The sequence below is a fragment of the Falco cherrug genome, chromosome 7 (assembly GCF_023634085.1).
Source record: "Falco cherrug isolate bFalChe1 chromosome 7, bFalChe1.pri, whole genome shotgun sequence".
NCBI lineage: Eukaryota > Metazoa > Chordata > Aves > Falconiformes > Falconidae > Falco > Falco cherrug.
Window position 1 is genome coordinate 19,631,386 of NC_073703.1, and position 24,339 is coordinate 19,655,724.

Consider the following 24,339-nt stretch of genomic DNA (forward strand, 5'->3'; position numbering starts at 1 on the left):
CCTTACTATACAGCCCTAATTTCTTTCTTTAAAGAAGGCAAGGCATAACTACGGCTGAAGTTTCTAAGTGGCAGCCTCAGAACTTCATCTTAACAAGAATTTCAGTTTTACCCCAATGAAAAAGCATGGCTTGAATTTTTAGCAGCATATTTCCTAGCATACCTCACAGTAACATCGGGACATACTCTGTTGGCAATAGCTGTAAACCAAGCATTTAGAAATAACAAACAACATTCAGGACTAGTAGTCTCCAGGAGAGATACTTTTTCAACCTAGCATGTGATATTTTAGTCATGCAACTCCCACTGAACCTGCAGATTATAGTATTTGGCTGAGTTACATAATTTCAGTTAGAATCTGGTTCTTATATTTCAGGAGTTGATCAGACTGGCTGCTAATGGCTCTGAACATGATAGCTGAGCCTTTTGGCACAGTTCAGCTGCACGTTAGTTAGCCCAGCACAGAAACTCGGCACACACTTGGCGTAAGTCCTAGGGGTGCATAAATGCAATTGAATTATCTTCTGATCTAGACACTACTTCAGTCAGAAGGGCCAGATTAGTGAAACGCACATGTGCAAATACCCCACTCTTTTGTCCAGATGGCATAACAAAAAATGCTTTGTACCTCCTTGCACTCCTGACAATTGCCAAGAACTGGAATAGTTGTAAAACAGCTAAGTTAAAACAGCAGATTGTGACATCTCTGCAGAAAAAGTGCACTGCCTCATGAGAATCAAAAGCTGAAGTAGAAAGAATTATAACTGTGTCTTTTGTTTGCTAAATAGCTTTAAATCCTTACAATGAAAAACTGGTGCTAATGAATATTCCTAAGCTGTTTCAAATTTCAAGTGGAATTTCTCAAGAATTTTGGATGCTCTGTGTGGCAGAGTTGAATGCTCTAACTCGAAACACACAGATCTGTGAGCTGCAAAGCACTCTTGGGTCCCCTAGCTTAGACACAAATTCCTCTGGCTCAATGTCTGTCATTCCCACTCTCCAAAGGGCTTTCGAACCTGGAGTCTGATTTCAGGCAAGTCTGATAAAGGTGCTGAAGTCTCAAATACAGTAACATTTGCACCAGTACTGACAATGGGATAGAGGAGAGATCTAAAATAGTTTCCCCCTATGAAAAGCAGGTTACAGCACAAGCCCACAGCTGTCTGCAAGGCTTGGCCTGCCCGCCCGCAGCATGCAGAACCAGGGCCAGGGCAGAAGGTTGACCTGAAGGCCACTGGCACCGAGACTGAAGTTACTGGACCAAAGAGAGATCAGAGGTTATTACGGATGGGAGGAGATCGGCTTTGATTAATTCAGTGTCCATTATGGTAAGGATACAGGAGCTTTGATTAATTCAGTGGCTGTTACAGCAAGGATACAGGTCACAAACTAAACCAGACAGACTTAGTTCCACTGTTCATATTCAGCCCTGAAAAAACATTCAGTTCTTCACTTACTCTCTCTTCCAATAAAAGCTGACAACAGCATAGCAAACCTTGGTCTTCAGCTTAAAACAACATTAATTTATTACAGATCCTCCCGAGTATTTTGCTCTTAGCAAAGAAAAATAATATATACACTAGTAGTGAAAGGCTGTCTCCATTTACCTGAGACCACTTTGCCAGAAGATGAATTCCTGGCACAATAAGCTGGGTTGTCAGAGGGAACCTGGAAATACAGCAAGTCAATTCAGCTCTGGTATCCACTTTCCTATACATTATTTTCTGGCTATAAAGGCTCAGGGCAGTCTCACACATGTTATTGTTTATGTCGATCCGCACATTTAAACATAAAAAAGATGTTTGGGGACTGAATGAATTTGATGTTTATTTGACAAAGCTATCAAACCATGTGAAACACACAACTGATACTGGAGGTAAGCCCAGAAACCTACAGACATGACAAAAAATGGAAATAATCTCATTTTATTGATTATTTTTATAGGTCCAAGACCAACAAAGAATATGACTGATTTATTTCATGAAAGCAGCACAAGATTATCCCAAATGCAAATCATTTCAGTGTATCACTTCGCATTCTGTAATTGTTCTTTATTCCCAAGCTACCTATTAAGGTAATGAAACAAAATTTTTCTCTGATCAAATGTTTTTCATAGAAACACAGGAAAAAATTATGTATTTGCAAGCTGTGAATCTATCCCTAGATCACTAAGTAGGTCTGGCTAATTAATAGCAGCAGCTTGTCTGCACCATAGATAAAGCTGTGGAGTCCAGATTCTGAATAGGTAATAGAAGAAAATCAGTTAAGTATCACTAATACAAACGATATAATTATTTTGCCATCAGGAACTAAATGAAAGGTTTTCCAAGCATATGTGGGAAAGAACATATAAACAACAAGAAACTTTGTTTTTTCTCCTTATACCAAGTTAATTATTTGCTTCTACCTACACTGTGCAAGTAGCTCTCTTGCAAACTGCTCTGCAGTTGTATTTCTCAAGTTTGATTTCCTAGACCTTCTACTTCCAGTCCCATAGGTCTCCTGATCAATACACTGAGCACAGATTGTTATATACACAGCCTAATAGATGCCCAGGTATTCCAGAGGAGCTAGGAGAATCTCCGTAGCCACAACAGGCCAGGTTTATGCTTCTAATCCATGAAATACGACCACAATGAATTTATCACACCAAACATTAAACATTCGATGTTTCAGAAGCAAATTTCTTATTTCTCCTTTACAATTCCACCTTAGAAAAGAAAAATCCTTGTCCTTATGTCTTTGATTAATTCTTATTAAAGTTTCATGAGCTCTGTCTTTTCCCTTTAACGGAATTTCTCCAGTCTCGCTTCTTTCAGAACTACAAAAAGTGTTTAACTATAGCCTTGATTTTTGTTTAAAACAAAAAATCATATAACCCATAATCTATTTTTTCTGCATTTCAGATAGCATTTTCCACACTGTTTAGATTAAGAGTGAATTTATTTTTTATGTAAAAGTACATCTAGGACACCTAATTTTACACTCAGCTGGGAACATTTTTTCTGTATTTGAGATAGGTAAGTGTGTCTTTTTATGAATGCTGTCTATGAGTAAAGAGCTTGTTGAATACCCACCCTCCCAGAGGTAATTTAAGTGGGCCTTCTGTTATAAACACAACTAAATAATTACCGCAATGGTAACAGGTTAAACTTGTCTAGAAAAACACTTCACGCTGCTAAATACCACAGATTCTTACCAGAGTACAAAGTCTTTAACTTTCTATGACCTATTTCAGTTCAATTCAAATCAAAACCAGGAGGTTTATCAGGGAGAGGGCAAATACAGAGAAATCAATCTTCTTAATCCAGTTCTTTGTGGACTAGACCACAATGATTGCCATAATTTAAAGTGGTTACATTCAGAGGCCACTGCCAAGTCACAAATCAAAGCACTGATATTTCGATGCACATTGTACTCCACTGAGTGGCTATCTCGGAGGTCCCCTCCCGCACCCCAGCACATTAACCACTCTCTGGCGGGTAAGCTCTTTATCCGCATACCCTGTGATCCATAAATGCCTTGTAGCAGAATTCTGCAAACAAATTTGACTTCAAGTGCCATCTTGGGATCAAGTGCCACTCTAACACATTGGCTCAGAGTCTAGAATCATGCTGGGAACAAAATGAGATCGAAGTGGCTGGAACTGTCATACAGAATGTTCATGCTGTATCAGGGAGGCACTGCCAGTGCAAAGCCTGGCTCTTTTTTGCCATGTAATACAAGGGGGAAAGTATGCCGGTCGCTGCTCTAAAGTGGGAAAGGAAATGGTTTGGGAGAAACTCTGCACTCATTTCTGCCGAATGATCCCCTTGCCTTCTTCCCTCCTCCAGTAAAATTCTTATCCCAAGTGACCCACAAGCAAGGATCCAAGATCTCCTTCTGCTCGGTCCCCTTCTTCATTGAGGCTGACCTCTGCCTACACAGCAATGAAAACCACATTGGCCAGGGGATCTTGATGTAGCGTGGAAGTCACTGGCAAAGCACTCCGCATCTGCCAGCAGAAAAACATCTCACCCAACACATCCGTTCCACCTGCAGCCTTTTTATGCTTCACAGCATTGATGCCAACAGTTAACCATGTAAGCACTAGTTCAATAGCTATCCTGCTATTATACTATTAATATTAATGATGAAGCACCACTGAAAACTTGTTGACAACCACAAACTAAAAGCTCAAATAAACTAAACCAAGTTCTTTTAAACTTTACTTTTCTTTATGTCTCTTACTTCACCAACCAAGCTCTTTGCATGGCTTTTAATTTCAGCTGTTTAACTGGAAGCATGTGATGCATCTTCCAACTTACCTCTTATTCCTGACTCATGAAATACAGAAATGGTCTAACTACTGACCAAAAAAATTAGAACTTTTTTCTTGAGAGAGAGAAGAAAGCCAAAGAGGATCAACTATATAAACTTAGGAGAGCCTTTAGGATCCTTTAGAGGCCAAGCATGTGGTATGCAACTGCTTTATATACTGCACAGTGGGACTGGTAGTAAATGCCAAAGTTTGCAGAGCTTGTATAGTTGTATATAACATAAAGCAATTGAATTTGAGAAACAGTCATTCAATAAAGCTATTGAGTCAGCTACATTTAAAAAACTGCACAAAATAAGTTCAAACAAATTAAATAAACCAAAAAAGTCTTCACATTTCCAATCCAAGTAAACAGCAATCCATAGATACTTCTTTGATGACTTTTGATAGATATATAAATCCAGATTAAAATTCTCCCTAGCACCATGAACACATTGGTGGAGTGAGTTTTTGTTTTAATGGGTTTTGGTATTTCCCATTATACTGCCTTTTAATTAGCATCTTCTTTCCTTTACTTTCTCCACCTCTTTTATTTCTTCTCTATTAACTCTTTTTCCCCCTCCTGTACTAGCTGCCAAAAAAATTTATCTAAACTAAACCACAAACCCTGCCCACCTCATCCAAAGAAACCACAACCAGCTGGCCCAATGGCTCTTCCACTCAAGCCAATACAACCATTGCATACATCTGCACTGACAGTGCCTCCTGCTCAAAAAAACCTCAAATCACAACCCACCAACCAGCACAAAACAAAGCCCCTACCAAACAACAATAACAAAGAACAACAAAAAAGGGTTAAAAAGACATGTACTGCAATATAAATAATGTACTGGCTGAGCAACAAACATAAAGGCTTTCACTGGCATAACATACACAGCCAAAAAGCAGCATACTTTTTCATATTGTTTTTTCTCTGAACAGTGAGATTCTCTGAAGCTCACTATCATGCCCTGCTGATTAGCTAGTTTACTTTTTTGTCAGAGTTGTTGTTCAGTATTTTTCTCAAATACATAATGTAAACACACTGTTTCTTCCCACTTCTAAATGCATCATCAAGAGAAAGGCTGTAAGGCTTTGTAACACCTTTTTTTCAGTTAGCACGTTCCACAAAAGATGGGTGCTGAGGACCTCACCAAAGCAGAGCCCAATGTTAATCCCTGTGGGACACAAAGTTCTATCATCACTCTCAGTCTGGCGTACGGCAGGAAGCTCAGCACTTTATCCAGCAGCTGATGCTGTAAAGAGCTTTAAGATCTTCAGTGTACCTTTCAATAACCAATAATGGCTTCCAGTGCTTACCCAGGCAGGGTAGGAATATTAAAGAAGCAGAAAAAGGGCAACATACAATTGGATTAAATTTCTAGAGAATGAAGATATTCTATACATATTGCCCAAAAGCTGTGGTCTCTGTCTTTGTGTTTGTGCATGCACACACGCAGGCCAATGAGCCACTAACATATCCATGTTAAAACCTGTTCAAAACCAAGAAATGTTGCTGCACTCTTGAGTTATCTGCAAAATTCCTCACCGTCACCCTGGTTGCCAATGACCAAAAAAGACGGTATGCTACGGCAACCTCAGCTTTACGTAACATACCAAACGTAACAGATTAATAACTTATGTGAGAGCTCTTCTCCCATCTCTTAGGTTCTTTTCTGTCTGCACTAAATAGGACGATACCATAAATCCCATACAGTGAAGGTAACATTTCTCATTTAAATTGGCAGATTGAAATACTATTCATAGTCCTCGGTATGACATACTGATCTGACTTGTTTTAATCAATCCCTGTTTCAGTGTTTCCAGCTTCACAGACTACTTGATGAACATCTCACTTCCAAATTAAATGTCATGCTTACATTATTTAAGGACAATAACTCCTAGGGAAAATATCTGACCATGAACTGACAATGTGAACTAAGTATTAAAGATCTTTCGGGTGATATTGATATGCATATATTCCGAGTCCAGTGAGTTTCAACGCTGCATATCTTTCATTTATAATCCTATCAAAAATCCACACAACCACTGAAATTACTAACAGCATTTCCTGATTAACTTCAGTGAAGACAGAAACAAACTCCACCCTAAATACCAAAACACAACTTGGTTCCCTTTACAATGACTTACTGTCAGATACAGTTTAGAATAACGAGCACTTGAGAGACAAAGGAATGTTTGGTAATTCAGTGGAGAGATAAAATATTTTCCATCTTCATGCTAGGATATATCCACAAATACCAATGACTTTTGTTTTGCCTTTCTTTTCCAGTCATTTAATGTGCCTTTCTCTTGACCGTCTCACACAAAATCTGTTCCATGTGTTTGCAAGAGTATCTTCATTATAGGTATTATTACTATTATTATTATTAGGTTTTAAAGCTTTTTATTCAAATCAGGTGTTACTACATACTGCTTTACTTCCCAAGGAAAGAGCCATGCCTTTCAGCTCGTCTCAGACAGCGAAGTTCCGATGGAATCAATGGCACCATTGTAATTTACAAGCTGCTGAGGACCTGCCCCTGCTTGTTTGAACAGCAGCTTTTTTACGTCCACAAGCACGTAGGCATAAAAGTCTGCCGAAAGTTCAAAAGCATTTTTAATTTTTGTGCACTTCTTTTCAAACACTTTCAAAGTTATTTGGGCAGTAGAAAAAACACTTTTTCCAGCTAGGCTCCAGAAGTGTTTAATACAGTTTGTTGCAGTAGGAGTGCTTAATGGGCATTTCCAGACTGCTCCTTATCCTGCTCACAGGATCATTGAGGATCCAATTAATTAATGTCAGAAAAACACTTTGAAGATAAGAAGCACTTTCTGTGACGATTTTCTCAAAGAACCAAGGAACTTTTGTTTCAACAGCCAAATTCTGGATGGAGGCATGAAATACAAACCCATTAACCAGTGGATCTCAGCAGAAAACAACACTGAGAGAAGGTGAAGGAGGGCAACCTTGCACCGCAAGAAACTTTAGTTGCTGTTCCCACCTTCCCCCGGAACTATTTGCCATGCTGAATGGATTTTAAGCACTAAACAGCTTAATACGCTGCTATTTATTATTGATTTTGAAAGGCAGTGTCTTGAAATACTTTTGGAACATCTTAATGATCTATTGAAGTCTGGGAGCCTTTCAAAGAGCAAGAAATCTAGGTGGCTCTGCTTGTACTCACAGGCATATGTATGCTAAAACATGCACAAGATGAAAGGTCTGGCCCATTATTCATTCCCTCGGATCAGTTCTAGGATTTTTCTTATACTGATTTGGACTCTGAAAAAGCCAGATCATCTTGACACTCCAGAGGTTCAAAATAAATATTTAACTTGAACCCACCATCACTTCTGCCAGGGATGCAAATAGGCAACACCTTTGGTAGCACCCTCACTTTCATCTCCATTGTGAAACCCAATACTTTGCAAAAGATTAGCATAAATTATCTGATGTACAACATGCCAAACAGGATCAATACTTCAGACTGTTAAGTACCTTAGACCAATCAAACACTTCACCATTAACGGTAAACATTTGCTCTAAAACCTCATCTGCAATAGCGTATTTTTAAGGTTTTAAGATGCCAGAGCCAGGCAGGCCTGAAGAACTCCACTATTCCATTACTCGGCACCATTAGTAAGAGCAGAAATTTCACCCTTGGAACTGGTGGTACTGAGCTGCCTTAGGAGGGAAGAACAAGATGTGAGAACTGCAACTCAGACATTAAAAGCTGTTTTTGAGTTTTCAGGGGAAGAAAGCCATAGGAAGGCTGCTTTATACTGGATGAGGGAAGAAAAAGCACAAGCAGGTGGCATAACACTTATCAGTTCTTGTTAAAATCTAAATCCAACAGGAATTGGACTCTACATATACAATATTGTACCGATTTTAAGATATAGGCATAGCAGAATGAAGGAGCAACAGATGACTTGCATATAAGCAGATGCTATAGTCAGTGCTTACTGTTCAGTCTTGGTAATTCATTCTACCTCGAAGACACGATGAAAATTCAAAGTTAGTAAATGAAAATGACACAATTCAACCAAGTGAAAAGAAACCAGCATTAGCCCATGACTAATGACACTGAATTCACCATGAAAATCTGCATCCTCAGATGTATACACAAAATATACTAAAGAAATACTATGGAAAATTTTAGACTTCATTACACAGTAATGTTATATCTGCTCTCTCACTGTATTCTTCATTTTAACACGCAGCACGAAGTTTTAGATTCTTACCTTACAGTCTAACAGATAACTTATTAACTCTTCAATACTAAAGAGAGTTGAGGGTCTCTAATCTTCTTTAGATTAATGTTCTTTAGATCAGCACCTGCAGAATTAAGACCAATGGAGACGCATCTAATTCTGAAGCCTAGCTGGGTTTCAGCATGCCTGATTTTGGTTGGACTTCATAGGAATTCTAACCATAAACCCGTTGGTTTTTTGCTTAAAAGAAGTGATGAAGCTAGCAGACTGAAAAAAGCCTTCACTAATTCACCTCCAGAAAAGCATTCAACTGCTATCGCTTCATCTGCATCAGGGATGATACTGAAATAAAACACAAACTGCATTGCATCCGCTTGTTCCTCCTGAATCCTCAGAAACATTCCAAGGTGGGAACAAAGCTATTCCATTTGGTTTCACCTTTGCTTCAAAAGTATACGTAGTGGAGATGGAGATGCTACCAACATGGCACACATTCTACACTGCAAAACAGAAAGCAGGGAATTTTAAGATTCATTTGCTTTGTTTCTCAGTTTAAAAGTTTCAACTTTAGCCAACAAAGTCTAACTCAGGAACATGACTCTGGCCGGACTGAGTATCAAACATTCCAAGCCATCAGACTCACCTGATTCTCAATAAATACAAAGTAACATTAATCTTCCAAGGTACATGCAGACAGTCACATCGTTGTTTTCTTAAGCGTCTGAATCTCTGAAATAATTGTCTGGCTTTATTTTTTACAATAACATTGTGTTCTACTTATTAGCATGCTCATTTCACAGTCTGTTAACTGAAAACAAATAGAGGCAAAGAACAAAGATGCAAGCTGCACTGTGCTGGATCGCTTGTGAAAACACTCCTGTTTGTTGTGTGGTCATCAGAGGGAGGGCTCCCCGGGTGCTGGGTTCAACAGGGGCTGCCACACGCAGCTTGTTATAATGAAGCACTCCAAAAGGCCACCATCAGTACAAGGTAATTCAAGGTTAATTCCAAACACGGTAATAGAATCTCCCATCTTTTTAAATTAACCTAAAAAAAGGTGCATGGCAATGCACTGAATTACAAATACGTGACACTTCTTCACAAACAGAACACAATGAAAACCTGCATTTTTCTTTACAGTTTTCCAAAATCTGCCTTCTGCACAACTGCTCAGAACTGAGCCCACACTAAGAGGCACATGGAAGGCACCCTCTGTTTCATTCATAAACCAGTGAATATTTGCTTATAAAGAACTGACAAACTTTGCAGTTTCAAAGCAGAATAGCACTGTGCAATCACTCCCCCTCTAACAGAGCTAACTGCTGGTAGTTAACAATAAATTAGGTCTCAGTAGGACTGTATGAACAGTTTCAAAGCAATCCACAAAGAACTGTTTTCAACTAGAGACTCAAAAGCTTTAGGAATGAACTATGATGTGCTACTAAGAGAGACAAGGGTTACAGGAAAAATTAATTTCTCACTGTATCAATAGATACAGTCTGAAGAAACTGCAAAGTTCTTAAGATTACATGTTTTTTTCAACTGACACATGGGAGACATTTTTTCAAAAGTCCACTTTGCTAAAAAAGTGTAAGAAAATTATGTCAGAAAGTTACAATCTCTTAACACAAATTTAAGACTGCATCACGCTTCTCAGTCTTTTTTTTATTGACAGAAGACAACTGAAGAAAGGTACTGTCTGTTTATAATGTAAATCAAAGCTCATGGTTTGTCTTTCCCCTGCATTAATTAGGGTTGGGGAAGGAAAGGAAAAGTATTTGGTAAGAACAACAACAACAAAAAATGTTACATATCATTCTGGATATGTAACAATCTCTTCTAGCTCTGCCAGACACTTAAGGCAAAATTAATCCCCTAGTCCTCTGGAACACGAACCTAAAAGAGAATGATGAAGTGTTATGACAGAAATTCAACAGTAAACTTGTAATTCCACTTACTGAGGGAATCTCTGTTCTGCAGTCTGACTGGATATCTGCAGACATATGCTAAAACATTGCTGCCTTAGGTCCTTACAAGCTATTTGCAAGACAAATGACAGGGCTTCTTTTTGCCAATAAAAATGTCTCTCTTTCCCGAGTCTTCCAAAGCTCTGGTATTGCTTATCATTTCAAAGTGGTTAGGCTGGAGTCGTCCCGCTCGACGGAACAGCCATGCTCCTGCTCCTCCTGAGTTTTACCTCCCATAATTTCAGTGAAACTGCTACAGAGAATCCCTATTTTAAGTTACATTCAGATGCTCCTTGCTCTGTACCAGCTACCGATGAGGAGTTGCATAGCTGCACGGGAAACAGCGGTAGCCTCACACCGGAGCAATCATTTATGCCAGCAGACTGCATGCTGACTCTGAGCTGGGTATTATTTTCTTCGGTAGAAGTGCTGCTGTAGGTGAATAAGATGGACTGAGGTATTAATCTCTTAATGCAGATTAACTGCAGATAGACTATCACACCCTTAATAAATCCCCTTATTAGCATTTTGTGGTTACCAGTGGTCCAGAGGTTCAGTTTTTCTCAGGGTCCCTAAGCCATGCCCATACCAGCTTGCACTGCTGGTAACTTTTGCTTAGTAGCTCACTAAAACCAAGTTCATAATCTCACAGCAGACATTCACCTGACCCAGATCTCTCAGCCACACTACCAACATTTTCAGAATTACAGCAGCTTGATTCTAACACAAATATATAAAATAAATGGAGCCATGAGTCGGGGGGTGTGGGGGTGGGGGTGTGGCGTAAGTATTGCTGCTATGGGTACAAGTATGAAAGGAAGATTAGGTCTGTAAGGCTTCTATACACCCAAATTTTTCTGACACAAAATGTTTGAAGTAATATTCAACAGAAAACAAAGACACTAGGCAAGTTAAGAAATAAAGGATAAAGTTTAATCTTGCTTGACTAACTTAATCACACAGTCTATAAGTCAAGCTTTAAACCCCCATATATATTGTGTATTAGAAAAGACTTGGATTCCTTTTGGAATTTAATGTTGCAATATAAAAATATTCTCTGCAGATGAAATCTCTTTATTGGACCCAACCATGAAGCCACTAATCATGTAGAATTTCTACTGGTTGATTATTTTACTAAAAGAGATTTTAAAAAGGGTAAGAAACAAAAATGTTGAAACTAAGAAGTTCAAAGGGAAATAAGAGAAGGAACAGGGGAAAAAAGATAAAAATATGTTTCTTTTACAGAATCAGACGAAGATGTAAGAACACAGTCTATCTGACTAGATCAAGGGACGCTTAAGGAACAAAGAAAGGTTTTTCACTATTCAAAAGAGAATTTTGCTCAGAATAAAATAAGATTAGGGAATCAAAGAATGCTGTACAGAAATATCTACAACAATTGAAACCAGGTTTCCAACCATTTTTTCTTAAGTTTTGTTGTGTAGCATTTGAACAACTATTTAAATTAGTAACAACCTATCTTCTTGGCAAGAAAAGGAAGAAATGTGTCTTCATGTGATTTGGGAATTTGCTTATGGATAGTTTATGAATTGGATTGACACTGGTCATTCTTTATGTATAGCTAAGAGGACAAAGTTCATTTTGAATTAAAAGTTGCAAGAATGAATAGGAGAAAAGTATTGCATTGGACCCATGACTAGCAAGGAAAGATCACTACACCTTGATCACAACTTCAAAAAAGAACATCTTCAGTCAAAGTAGCGTTTACTCCAGGTAAAAAGACTACTGAGCAACAGATTACATTTGAGGGACCTTAATCAACTCACAAAGCTAACGGCTTCCAAAAAGTACATGACATTTCCAGAAAGGGCATCTTGTTGGTCATCTTAGAGACAAAGGAAGAACAGAGTGAAAGCAGGCAGTCAGCTGCATTAGTGAGAAGTGAACCCATGTTACTGAACACTGGTCACTACCATGAAATACGTGTGTCATAAGATGCTCAATTTACACATGCTGTTCAGAAGAGCCTGGGTTTTTTAAGAAGCCTTGAACAAACCACATGTTGATATTCCAAACACTCTGCACTAAAACCAGTGTTCAAATGAGTTTTTTCATGCAAAGTACTTAACGGTTTGGTCATCAATTAGAACACAAAAATAATATAAGCTTTGAGATCTAAGACATTCACATTAATTGGGCCCAGATTAATAAAAACAATTCAAATAGCCCATCTCTTTCATTTCTTAAAGCATTTTCTTTGAAATTTTGCATTCAAGTTCCTTGGTTCTGTCCATAACTGGAAACAGAAGTATAATCAAAACACTTTCAGAAAGGCTGAAATTAAAGATTTTGGGGTCTGACAAGAAGCAGGAAATACTGAAAATCTTGCAGAGTCAGTTCTCCAGAGGTTTCCAGGCCAAGGGGGTTTGCAAAGTTATATAAGCAACCAGACTGCTGGGTGCTTTACAAATCAAACTGAACCACCAGCCTTTCTAAGTTTCCTCTCACTATTTTGCATACCTCTCTTTATCCCTTTCTCTTCCTTTCAAAACAACCTTTCCATATTTCAAGAGAAGGAAAAAACACCCCATTCCTTTAATACAGAACTTATGAAACAAGCACCTCAGTGGGACTCATTGCTGCTGGCTGTTGTTCAGATGATGTATTTGCAGGGCAGATCATCAAAGCAACAGCAGGTTTCAGCTGGTGTGCTGTTGTAGTCATAGCTGTTTTTATAATAACACTGCTTACAAACAAATGATTAAAAAAAAACAAGACCACCTCTGTCAGACGAAGACAGAACCAGGAAACACAGAAAATGAAAACATGATTTCTACGAGTTCCAAAACTGGTCATAACCACTGTCATCAATGAGCAGGTATGAGCCAAAAAGCCTAGCCAATAGGTGCTGAATGCAAAGAAATACCAGTATTATTCTTCAAGATGTAGAGGGGAAAGAGGAAAAAGGCCAGAGAGCCATTTACCCAGAAAAGCACCAATATGCAGATGTCTCCTTGAGATTCAGGCTAGATGGAAAGCCATCGGTCTACCAGGGCAGGCATTCAGGCTTCTTGTGCCAACTTAGGGCTCGCTCTCTGATCTCCCACAATCCACAACCAAGAAGAAACTCATTTAGAATCATATAAGTGATAACACCAAGTTATCATGCAGAAGACTGTTCTGTAAGACAGTGGTAGAAAGCTGTGATACAGATGCTAACCCAGCCATTAAGGCTTAACCACTTTCCTGAAGTGGGGAAACAGTACTTCCCATCACCCGGACCAGTAACACAGTCTGCCTTTTTTTCTTTTCCTTTTATTTTATTTATTTATTAAGATCTTCCACTTAATATACAAAAAAGAATAAACCAACTTTTGAGAAAGCATTTCTTTCGTATGTTTTCAAAATGTACCTGGAACCCTACAGACCACTATACAGAGTGCTAGATATTAGCCAGCTGTTTAATGAAGCCAGAAGGAAAAAGGTCACCTTGGAATTTACTATAATAAGATAACTTTGCCAGAAAATCTAAAATGTAATTATTTATGCAACACCGGTATTGAAAAAATATATGGTCAGCAAAGAATAATGTCCTAGATCTATTCTGGTTCAACTACAGGTCACTAGACTAGGTAAGACCCTTGTGCAACTTGAATTCAGTGGAGTTGAATTCATTAACACCAGGGTTGAATTTCATCCAAAGTCTTAACAACTTCAAGGGTTTTAATAAGTGATCACCCTAGCCAAGTAATACATGTTGGCTGCACTAAGGTGAACATCTATTTAGTGAAAGAAACTCTCCCTGCAGAAAATGAATTTGAAAATATTTTGAAGTACAGTAATTCAGAGGATCTGTAAATATAGGTATGTGTCCACAAAGAACCAGGCATCTTAGCAACAAACTTCAGGTGATAAGGGTTAGAGAGATAGCTACTGTACACTTCTGTCTTAATATACCATCTTCTATTAGTTTTTAAGCCTTCTACATTAGAAGCAAACTTGTGATAACCTTTATTCTCCTTGGTAACTTACTTGCACATGCATTATCCTCAAACATAGGCTGAGCTTCAAAGGCTGCAAGGACTTCAAGCAGCACTATCAGATCACAGATGAAATACCCTTTACAGTTTCAGGAGGCTTCAAACCGGATTTTAGATTGTCTCCCATCCTATACATCCCCTTCTTATGTGAAGCCATCTCACCGTTCAGTCCTGGATTTTTCTGGTTTTGTTCTTTAAAATTTGATGATAAGCTCACATTGTTTTCAAAACTCACTATCATTACCAAATCACTGGTCTTCCAAATCCCAGAATGAACTAACCCACATGACAACACACATCTAACTATGGCTACAAAGTGTAAGCAGTAATCTCAATTGTCCTGTAACCTAGCATTACCTTTTAGGAAGAGTTAGTTTAATAAATAAAGTATTATCAATAATGCACTTAGTATACAGAAGAAAGTACAAAGACTGTTAAATCTAACACAGTGAACACTTCATCCTAGCTATGACTTTTTTTAATAGGGAAAACCCACACCCATTGTGACAGGAATATGACCACAGAAGACAAGAACCAAACTCAGTCTGACCCAAAAATTCATGAGATAATATGCTTCTGAGATTTCTGTTGCCTCCAGGCATAAAAAGACTCCCCATGCCTCCTCACCATTGTCCTGAATTCTTCAAACAAAATATGGTAGCCAGACTGGCTATGTTAAAGGTAATTATCATGACCCAAAATAAGAGTAGGTTGTAGGCCCCACACCCACTGAAGCTATAGTTTGCAGAGGATGATGATGAAATGGGCAGAAGTTGCCCATGTAAACAGGTTTATTCCATACCCAACTAACCACAGTACCGTACCATCCTTTTTGGCCTAAGGAAATGCAACCTAGTGAAAGTCTCAGGCCAGCATATGTAGCCTAAACATAAATCCTGAAAGTGAATCTGTCAGCAATTAGTGTAATATTAACTCACAGGCACTGGACTGGGTAGTTGCTACATGCATCTTTTGTCTGATCAGACTCAGCTGCTGTGCATAAAGTAGTAACAGCCACGGAGAAGCGTTTTCCTGGATAGGTCAGCGTCAGCACTTCGGTGTCGAGGCAGTACTGAGGCACTTCAGTACTGAATACAAATCCGTGTTGACAAAAACAACTCTTAGCAGATCTGTGTTAGTCTTGAACTAAAGCATGGCCACACAGAAAGCAATTAATTCAAATTACGATTAATTCAGATACTCGGTGTATCTACAACTAAGGAACTAATGCTAACTAAACTGAATTAAATGAAGTGGAAAAAATCAGAATCCTCTCTGCTCATCAGGTCTCTTCTAAAACTGACATAGAATTGAATCTTTTGAGGTGGCCAAAAATCGGTTAAGCTTCTACTAGCGGCTTTCTGACTTTGTAAAGTCAGAAAATACCTAACCAAAAGAAAAACCTGAAGCACTGCAGGAAAAGGCTGAGCACAGGTAAGGAGACAAGGCAGAAGCAAATCAGCAGGAGTTACCAACTGCTATTACCATTACCATGGCCTCATAGGAATGCTTGATTTTGCAAACATTTACCAAAAACCCAAGTTGTTCCTCTTTCTGTGTAGCATTTCCTGACTCTTCAGTTCAGTATTCAGGAAATAATTACATAGCAGATTTGCTAGGATTCCTAATCATAAAAGGTGTATTTAGGCATATTATTCAAAATGTCCTGGTTCATTTACACAGAGATTCTAACTGCCTCTTCAGACACAAACAATTTACTCTGAAACTTCCTTATGGTTTGAACTTGCTGTGCTTAATTTCAGTTTAAGCAACTCCTTAAATCTTTTCTTCACATTTTGGAGCACATCATCATCTGTACAAAGAAGTGTCTTTGTTTTTTAACTCCAGCAGAGAACCGGCAAGAAGGCAAAGAACAAAAGGTAAAAATCCCAGTTACTCTAATCCAGATATTGTAATTAAACGTTTAAGTAACACATTCAATACACTGTACATTTGAAGACGACACTCCAACTCTAACACACAGACTGACACATATAGGGATGCATTCAATGAATATAAATCTTAAGAAATACAGTGCTGAAGTCCTTGTGAGCACCATCACAACGAACAGATGTAATAGCATAGCTTTGGGTTGCAGCACTTCAAAAACTCAAATGAAAAAATCACAGGTTTTCTTTCTGAACAGAAATCTAAGAATTATCAAGGGTGCACTGATAGCTCTCACTACCTATTGGGGAGAGTCACCGAACCCAATGCACATCTATCCCTTGTATATAAAGTAATTGAGAAAACAGAAAAACTCTCCTCCTCTGGCATATTCTTGCATGTTCATTCCAAGTCCTGAAAATTCAAACACATATTCTCTCTTCTCCATATTACTATATAATATCATTGCAACTTTTCTGCAAAGAAATCTTTAATCTGGTATAAAAATAAAAAAAAAAACATTAAGAGCAATTTAACAAATGTATATTTAAGTGTATTAATTGATCTAATTGATCCTCCACATGAAGCAAATCAATGTGTTATTTCCCCAGATATAAATTACAAAATTTCATATGATCACATGTGGTATAGCAGTGCCTCTACATTTTTTTTAATTCTCTGCCAGTGTTCTAATCTAACTCCTTTATTTGCTCTAAATTTTAATCTCTAAACTGATTTAAAAATGAAATTTTAAGCTCAAGAGCTGCTAACAATATTTCACCAGGAGACATACTGTTTGAATGTTATCTGCTGCAGAGAATACTGAAACACAATTTTTTTCCCAGAGAATCTTTTTACAGCCCTTTCAGTTTCAGCCACTGTTGTTTTCATATAACAAATGCCTTTAAATCCATATTCATGTTCAAGCATGCCAATATTCACAAGAATGCTATTAACATCTCTTGGACTTTTGGTTTAAAAAATACTAATGTGTAACTCTTATTTTAATCACAAATACTGCATACTGGCATGTGCTAATAGAAGATGCTAGATAACAGAGTATCATTTTACAGAAAGCAGGGATAATGGATTAGACCTAAGGATCTCCCTACCCCATTTAGTGACAGAAATAACTTATTTCCATGAAAATCAAAATTGAAATACATCATATATTCCGTGAGCGAACTGTAAAGAACTTTACAATTAGCAATGAAATGAATTTCTCTATGATCCTATGAAACATCTTTGTAGTATATAGTATTCAGGTAAGGCAGAAAACATTAACAAATGTGCCTGAACTCTAATGTATATACTTTCCCTTTCAAAAGATATCTCATAAACATCTACTGCCAACGATGGTACCCTTGGCAGAACTGAATCTCCAAGGAATCTCACATGACTCCAGATTCAGAGAATTGCTCTAGAAACAAACTGTTGCTTCAGTTACAGGACATTACCAGATTCCTTCCAATTAGAGTAAGTTCATTACACATGGCAAGTGTATTTCAATACTAATGCATTTTCAACCGTTGTATCTTTCACTCTCATATTAAACTAAATTTTAATGTTGACTATTGATACCTCCTTCCCATTAGATTCTCTTGCTGTTGAGGCTATTATATGGATAACAACCAACCTCTTTAAATTAGGTTCTCAAGACCTAACATGCAAAAAAGCACCTTCCAAATAATCACTTCGGATTCATGTCATTTGGCTTTAAAACGCTGCCAGGATCCCAAATCCCAATCCCAAAGATGCTGAAGTATTTATACTCAAAACCACATGTTTTGCAGCATAAGTACTGTAACATACTGGTCCCACTTAAGGTATTATGGTCCTACTTAATTCAGTGGCAAGCTTCCCATTTCGGTCTATGAGAACTGGCCAGCTGATGATTACCAGTGGGATAAAAAGTATGTCTTTGTCTCTTTCTGTACAAGACTAGCATGTGACAGAAAGGCCTTGCCAATGGAAAGTCTGTTCAAGGTCAGCCGTTCTGTTGCTGAAAGGTCTAACACATCAGCCAGTAAGAAAATATTGCTGAAAACTACTTTGAGAAGCAAGTAATTCTGTACATAGCTCAGGACTGTACCGCCTATAGCCTTGTTTACATTTTATAGAGTCTAAATCTAAATTGTAATACATAGATTTTGCTTCTAATTGTAAAAAAATATTTACTAATATATTATTAAAAGTTATTAATAGCTATTATTTAGCAGTCCAAAGCTGGACTGCTTTCCTTCTGCACACACACACACAAAAAAAAATAAATACGATGCTTCCTGGGACATTTCTGATCTGCCTAGTGGCTCTATTAGAGCTTGTTCATTTTGGCTCACTAAGAAATATCAGTTAATGTCACAGGCCATTCTCAATTTGACTCTCAAAATATTTTCCTTTATCAGATTGACACTCTCCCTATAGTAAAGATCTTCAAGAAATGGAAAACCTAAAAGGATTTTTAGCACATGGGAAGGGGGGAGGGAGGACAGGGGGAAGAAAAGATTATGTTTGCCCTGTATGAAACTCACACATCCAAAACCAGAACACCTAAAAAAAGAAAATATAAGCAGAAGAAAACAGAAAAATGGTGTTGAAAGTTTTTAAGGTATACAGAAATCAAATAGTAGAGATCACTAAATGCACAACACATCTATGATTCTGCCATTTTTGTGAAAAGTTAATTATAAAGTTACACGAACAATCGGTTGAACCACTGAAATAGCCCAGCTCCTTTAATCTGAATATTCTGACTACCCAGATAATGACATACTCCAGAAACACTAAAAGCTTCATATGCCACTGTTATGTTTTTTCTTTTAACAGAAGTTCATTGTTTTCAAGTAGCAAGAACTTATAAATTTTATTGTGTAATCACTCCAGCTTGTGTGTAAAAACCCAAAATGCAATACTTAAAATGAGTAAACCTTAATAAGCTACCATCATTTTCAGCATCACCATTAGAACTCCACTTTCTTATGAGGGTCACAGGTTTTGCAACAATGAGCAGTAGATTACTACAAAAAAGTTCACAAAAGCTTTCAAATGTTTGGCTGACTTTCAGCTAAGTTTGAAACTCTTTGGGTAAGAAACCTCACATTCTTGCCTGCTTTGCCCAGCACTTCCCAATTTTACAAAAATACCTCCTTCTGAAAACATGATTTCCTGATTGCTTATTTGCTTAGTACTTTTGACAAAGCGGTGAAAATTTGTGGAGCTTTTTAAAAATTGTTTAATAATAAACCCACATGGAATTTAAGACAATCTCCTCAACAGAGACAAGCAGGATAACTCAGATTCCCAGAAACGTCTGCTGTCATCTTTTGTAAAAATTTTTGTGACCTTGGGCAGACTTCTGATTTTGTATCGAAGAAACCATAAAATGTGCAAAGTGAAAGGAAAATGAAAAGCAACTAACTTATACTCCTTGCAACAAGAAGAATGTTGCTTACTAGCAGCTCTGATGGGTATAGCTGGACTGTGACAGAACAGGCACCTGGCAACTTCAGTTTTGCAAAGCGCTCAGCTGTATGCCTAAAGGAATGGCTGCTGAGTTGTTCTTGTTGCTGCTGCAGCGAAAGGATGAGTTTAAAATATTTTTATTTTTAAAGTTTAAGACTTCTGCTTATTACCATACAGACAAACCAGTAAATACCAGATCTGAGTTTTCAAGCTTCCCTGCTCTACCACTGTTAATGCGCTCTATAAAAATGTGCATGTTTAATATTTTGAATGCTGTTTTATCAGTGAGAAATTTGTGACCAACAACCTCCCAATTACCATTTCGTTTGTCCAATAGATTGCTTGATAAACCTTAGAACATGTTAATTCCTGTCCTGGTGCAACTCACCTGCCTCAGTACACTAAGTTTATTGTGTAATGGTTTAAGCAGAGGCTGGAGTCCTTCTAACTGGAACGAAAGCCTCAACAATTCCTAATGGGGGAGGAAGCTGGCAAATTTAGCAGACTACATCCATACCAGCAGCTTTAAAATGAAACATATGAAAGGGGGGGTGGGGGAGAAGATGATAGCATAAAACAAGAGCTCAGGGGATAAGGAGATAAGGAGTAGCATGGGAAAGAAAAACTTCACCACTTTCCCATACATGCCAACAGCCTGGTTATTTTTAAATAAAAAAAATGTTATCCTTTTTCTGTCCTGCCCATTCCAAAAATGTTCAAGAAGCTCAGGACATTCTAATATAGTTAAAGGCATTTTTCTGCCAGCTGTTTTTAGATGCCAGCATGTAAATCTGACATAAAAATGGCATTCAACTCCATGATTTTATATATTAGTAACACGGCTACTTTCACTGTCCTGCCAAGTAAGCTGCGTTCTCACCAGTTTTCTGCTGAATGTACACATATATCTATGGAAGCTCTTTAGACAGAGCTATTGTTTTATTTTGTCATCAAACAAGTTAGTGTTGATGGATGCTATACAAACTATTCACATGAAAAAAAAGAATGCTAGTCTAAATAGGTGTATATAATGTATCTAAAATGCTTTTGGATGAAACCAGGACAAATTAGAACTGATGAGATACCCCTACAAGAGGTCTAGAACATTTGGCTTTCTTGGGCTGTGGGTAGCTTATATTATATCTTCACTTTGAAGAGTCACTTTTTTGGTAAAATGATGGCGTTCACATTACAGTTCAGACTATTCCCCATGATAAACTCCTATCTACAGGCAAATATTTCTGTAGAACTAGTTACAGCTCCAGCAGGAATTGAGGAGAAGAAAGCAGGAAAGAGGAAAGAAGCAATTCAATAATCAGCACTTTACTTTCTCCTACTTGAGCAGCAGCTGAGATGCTTGCCAGCCAGAAGTGAGATAAAGCAGCTGTCAAACAAGTGTACTGGGATTTGACTCTTCCAGTACAGCTAGATAGTTCTAGTAATTATTATACCAAGCTAGCAAGAAAGGCCTTGTGTAGCTCCATTTTATTATTTGCTATGGTAATTTTTAAGACAGATGTAAGGATGGACTGACAGGTGAAGCGAAATTAAAGGGTGAGGAGTAGATTTTACAGATCTTAACCAACAGTTCTTTCTCCAGCCGAATTGGCTTCGAAACAGGAGCACAAATGTGGGCAAACTAAGGCTTGGTAACCTGAGAACTTGAGAGATTACAACAGGGAATGGTTCAGTTCACAACTGCACACAAGGCAGACATAGACCTGCAGAAATTCCACGTAATCTCTGATTTGCAGCACACTAGACAGATCTAGAAATATACCACAAGATGCTACGATGCTCATATATATATTCCAGGATCCTCCAACTGTACAAATGACATTGCATTCTGCAGATACCACCTTGATATCACGTTATCTCAGTAAGATTTTGATATACTTCAAAAGAACTGAAATTTTTAGGCAATCAGAAGATGCGCTCTTCTCCTCAGGCAGCCTCAATACACTTTACATAAACAAGCATGCAGCTGGGCTAGATTCTTGGCTGCTCAGAAAAGGTTAATGCTGTAGGAAGTATAATCACCATAGCAGAACCAACTAATAGGAAACACCAAAGCCAAGTTGGACAGATGGAAATACATGCTAACAGGTCTACAGTGTTTACCCAGAATTATAAACTGCTAGTTAGTTCTGATCAAAATGCCTGTGTAATGAATTTATCCCCCCCGCCTCCCTGACATCTATTTCACACTGCTTAGAAGACCTTTCCTGGCACAACTTCCACCCTGTTGCACTAGTGCAGAAAGAATGCTTTATTCATTGAGATGCAACTTACCCAAATAGTTGTTGCTCTTTGACATCTCAGTAATGTTGATTTTAGTAGCTCCTTCAGGAATTTCCACTATCTTGTGGTAGCCAAGATTTGTTAGTGTGTGTTTGAAAACTCCAGACACAACTTTGCAAGCAGTGTTGTCCCCTCCACATATTCCACACTTGTCAATCACCTTGTCTGAACCCAGATAGTCGTCACAGCCAATGCTCTGCAAAATAAAAGTAATATTTCTTTTTCCAAGATCTTACAACTGCAGACTTTGGGCATAACAACTGAGGACAGTATGACCTTCAAGGAGCATTCAACCCTGAAAAGATTCTGTGAATTAGCATATGAGCAATTTCTTCCTTTGTTCTTCTGTAGGCAAGAAAAGCAGTAAAAACCAGAGGGTTCACAGACTTGGGGATTTCAAGTTAGCCAAGAGGTTTGTACAGCCTGTTACCAGAAATAAAAGAACACACTGAAAAGCACTAATGCACTGATCATTGCTGATAATACCATCCTCAGCTGCAAGAAGAGAATCTCATAACAGCATAGTTCCTGTAGCTGCCAGTCAGAAAAGAGGTAAAGAGCTATGATTTTTTAATGATATATATATATAATATATATATATTATAGTTATAAAGCAGAACTACTTTATAAATAAAAGTCTTTTCTTAATTTCCTCTAAAACTGAGCACTGAGCCTATTCCCACCAAAAGAGGTTTCTAAAAAGTCTTTATACTGTGTCTAGACAGTATAGTAGAAGTAATCCTCCTGTTCACTGAATAGAAAATACTCAACCCATTCAGTAACACTCACTCTGACAGTATAATTTTGGAAAGAAAAAAAAAAAGGATCATTTAAAATAATATAAAGGGCAGAAAAAATGTTAAAGATTTGACACAAAACAGAAAAAAAAAAATTCCAACTTATTGCACTTTAAAAGACACTGTAGAGACAATGCCTTCTTGTACCGAAACATTCCTGTTCATTGATCTTACTGTTCTGTATTTCCAGACTTTAAATTATGTTTATGATGAACACTTATCGTCTACCTATATGACTAACTGGCACACGCAAAGAACAACTAGTTCTCATTCACCTAAGAATGAAATATTGTATGAGCCAGTAGAACAGAAGCCTATCACATATTTTATGAAATTTAGTAATTTGATGGAAAACATTCAAAATAAATGAAATAATTTCAGGTCTGCCTGAATAAATTTAGGTCTACTAAAAAAATGCTCATTCAAGGACAAAGAAATCATTCCCAAAATTTATGATCATGTCAAGAAAGATGTCATAATAAGCTACAAATACAACGATTTAACAGAGAAAAGGAAGAAGCTAAGATTCTTAACAGAAAAATAAAGGGAATATTAGAGCCACTTAGGATGAAGTTGAAAGGTGATAAGGGCATGTAAAAAACAAGACAATTCTTCCATAATTCTTGGTCTTTTTTTACCAAAGGCTGGAGCCTTAACTTCTTACCTAATCCCCACTCTACACTGTTCCTCGTTCTGCCCTTAAGAAAATCATCTTTGTCCTGCTTTTGTCCCCATTTTAATAAACACCTTCCTATATTCTAGCCAAGTTTCTGAGGCAGACTGAGCTTTTCTTGCCATGTCAGGTATCTTCTCCATACACAGTCTGATGCTTCTACTTCCCAAGCCTTTCAAACAGAAATGGGAAGGCGTTCTCTTCATAATTCAACAGTAATGAAATGGACACAATTGAACTTGCAAATCAGAAATTCAGCATTGCCCCCCGGACACTTGGGTGAGGTAACCATTTGTACCATATGTAAAACAGCTTCCCAGTAGCTGAGATGGTAACTTAGAGACTTCTTCACTGGCCAGCAATATAACTGCATTTTTAGAACAACAATGCTGCTGTATATAATGGTTTCATTAAAAACAACTTATCTATAAAAGAAATCGGGCTCTCTTTTGTGATAACATACAAAGCACTTCATCAGCAAGCCAAGGAAGAGATTTGATGTCCTGGAATTTTCATACTGGTTATGGCCTAAGTATAGCCTGGAGATAAGAAGGAATTTGTGACTGCACGCGCACAAGCAGTTGGAATTGCTGGCAGTTAACCAGCATACAGACAAACCACATGGTATTTACTTTGAGAACACAAGTTTGAATTTGTGTTGGCTACAGTGGAAGCCCCACATCCTCAAGAGACAGCAGATACTTAATATACCTTGAATCTGATAGCACTATCTTTAA

The 24,339-nt window shown here is 37.8% G+C and overlaps 1 protein-coding gene across 1 annotated transcript in view; it reads right to left on the reverse strand.

Annotated features, from left to right (window-relative positions):
* Positions 1-24,339, reverse strand: part of THSD4 (thrombospondin type 1 domain containing 4) — a 319,815-nt gene that overhangs the window by 51,957 nt on the left and 243,519 nt on the right. The window contains exon 8 of the mRNA XM_055716936.1: positions 22,124-22,328. Within this exon, the coding sequence (XP_055572911.1) occupies positions 22,124-22,328 (205 nt within the window). The remainder of the gene's footprint in view (positions 1-22,123; positions 22,329-24,339) is intronic.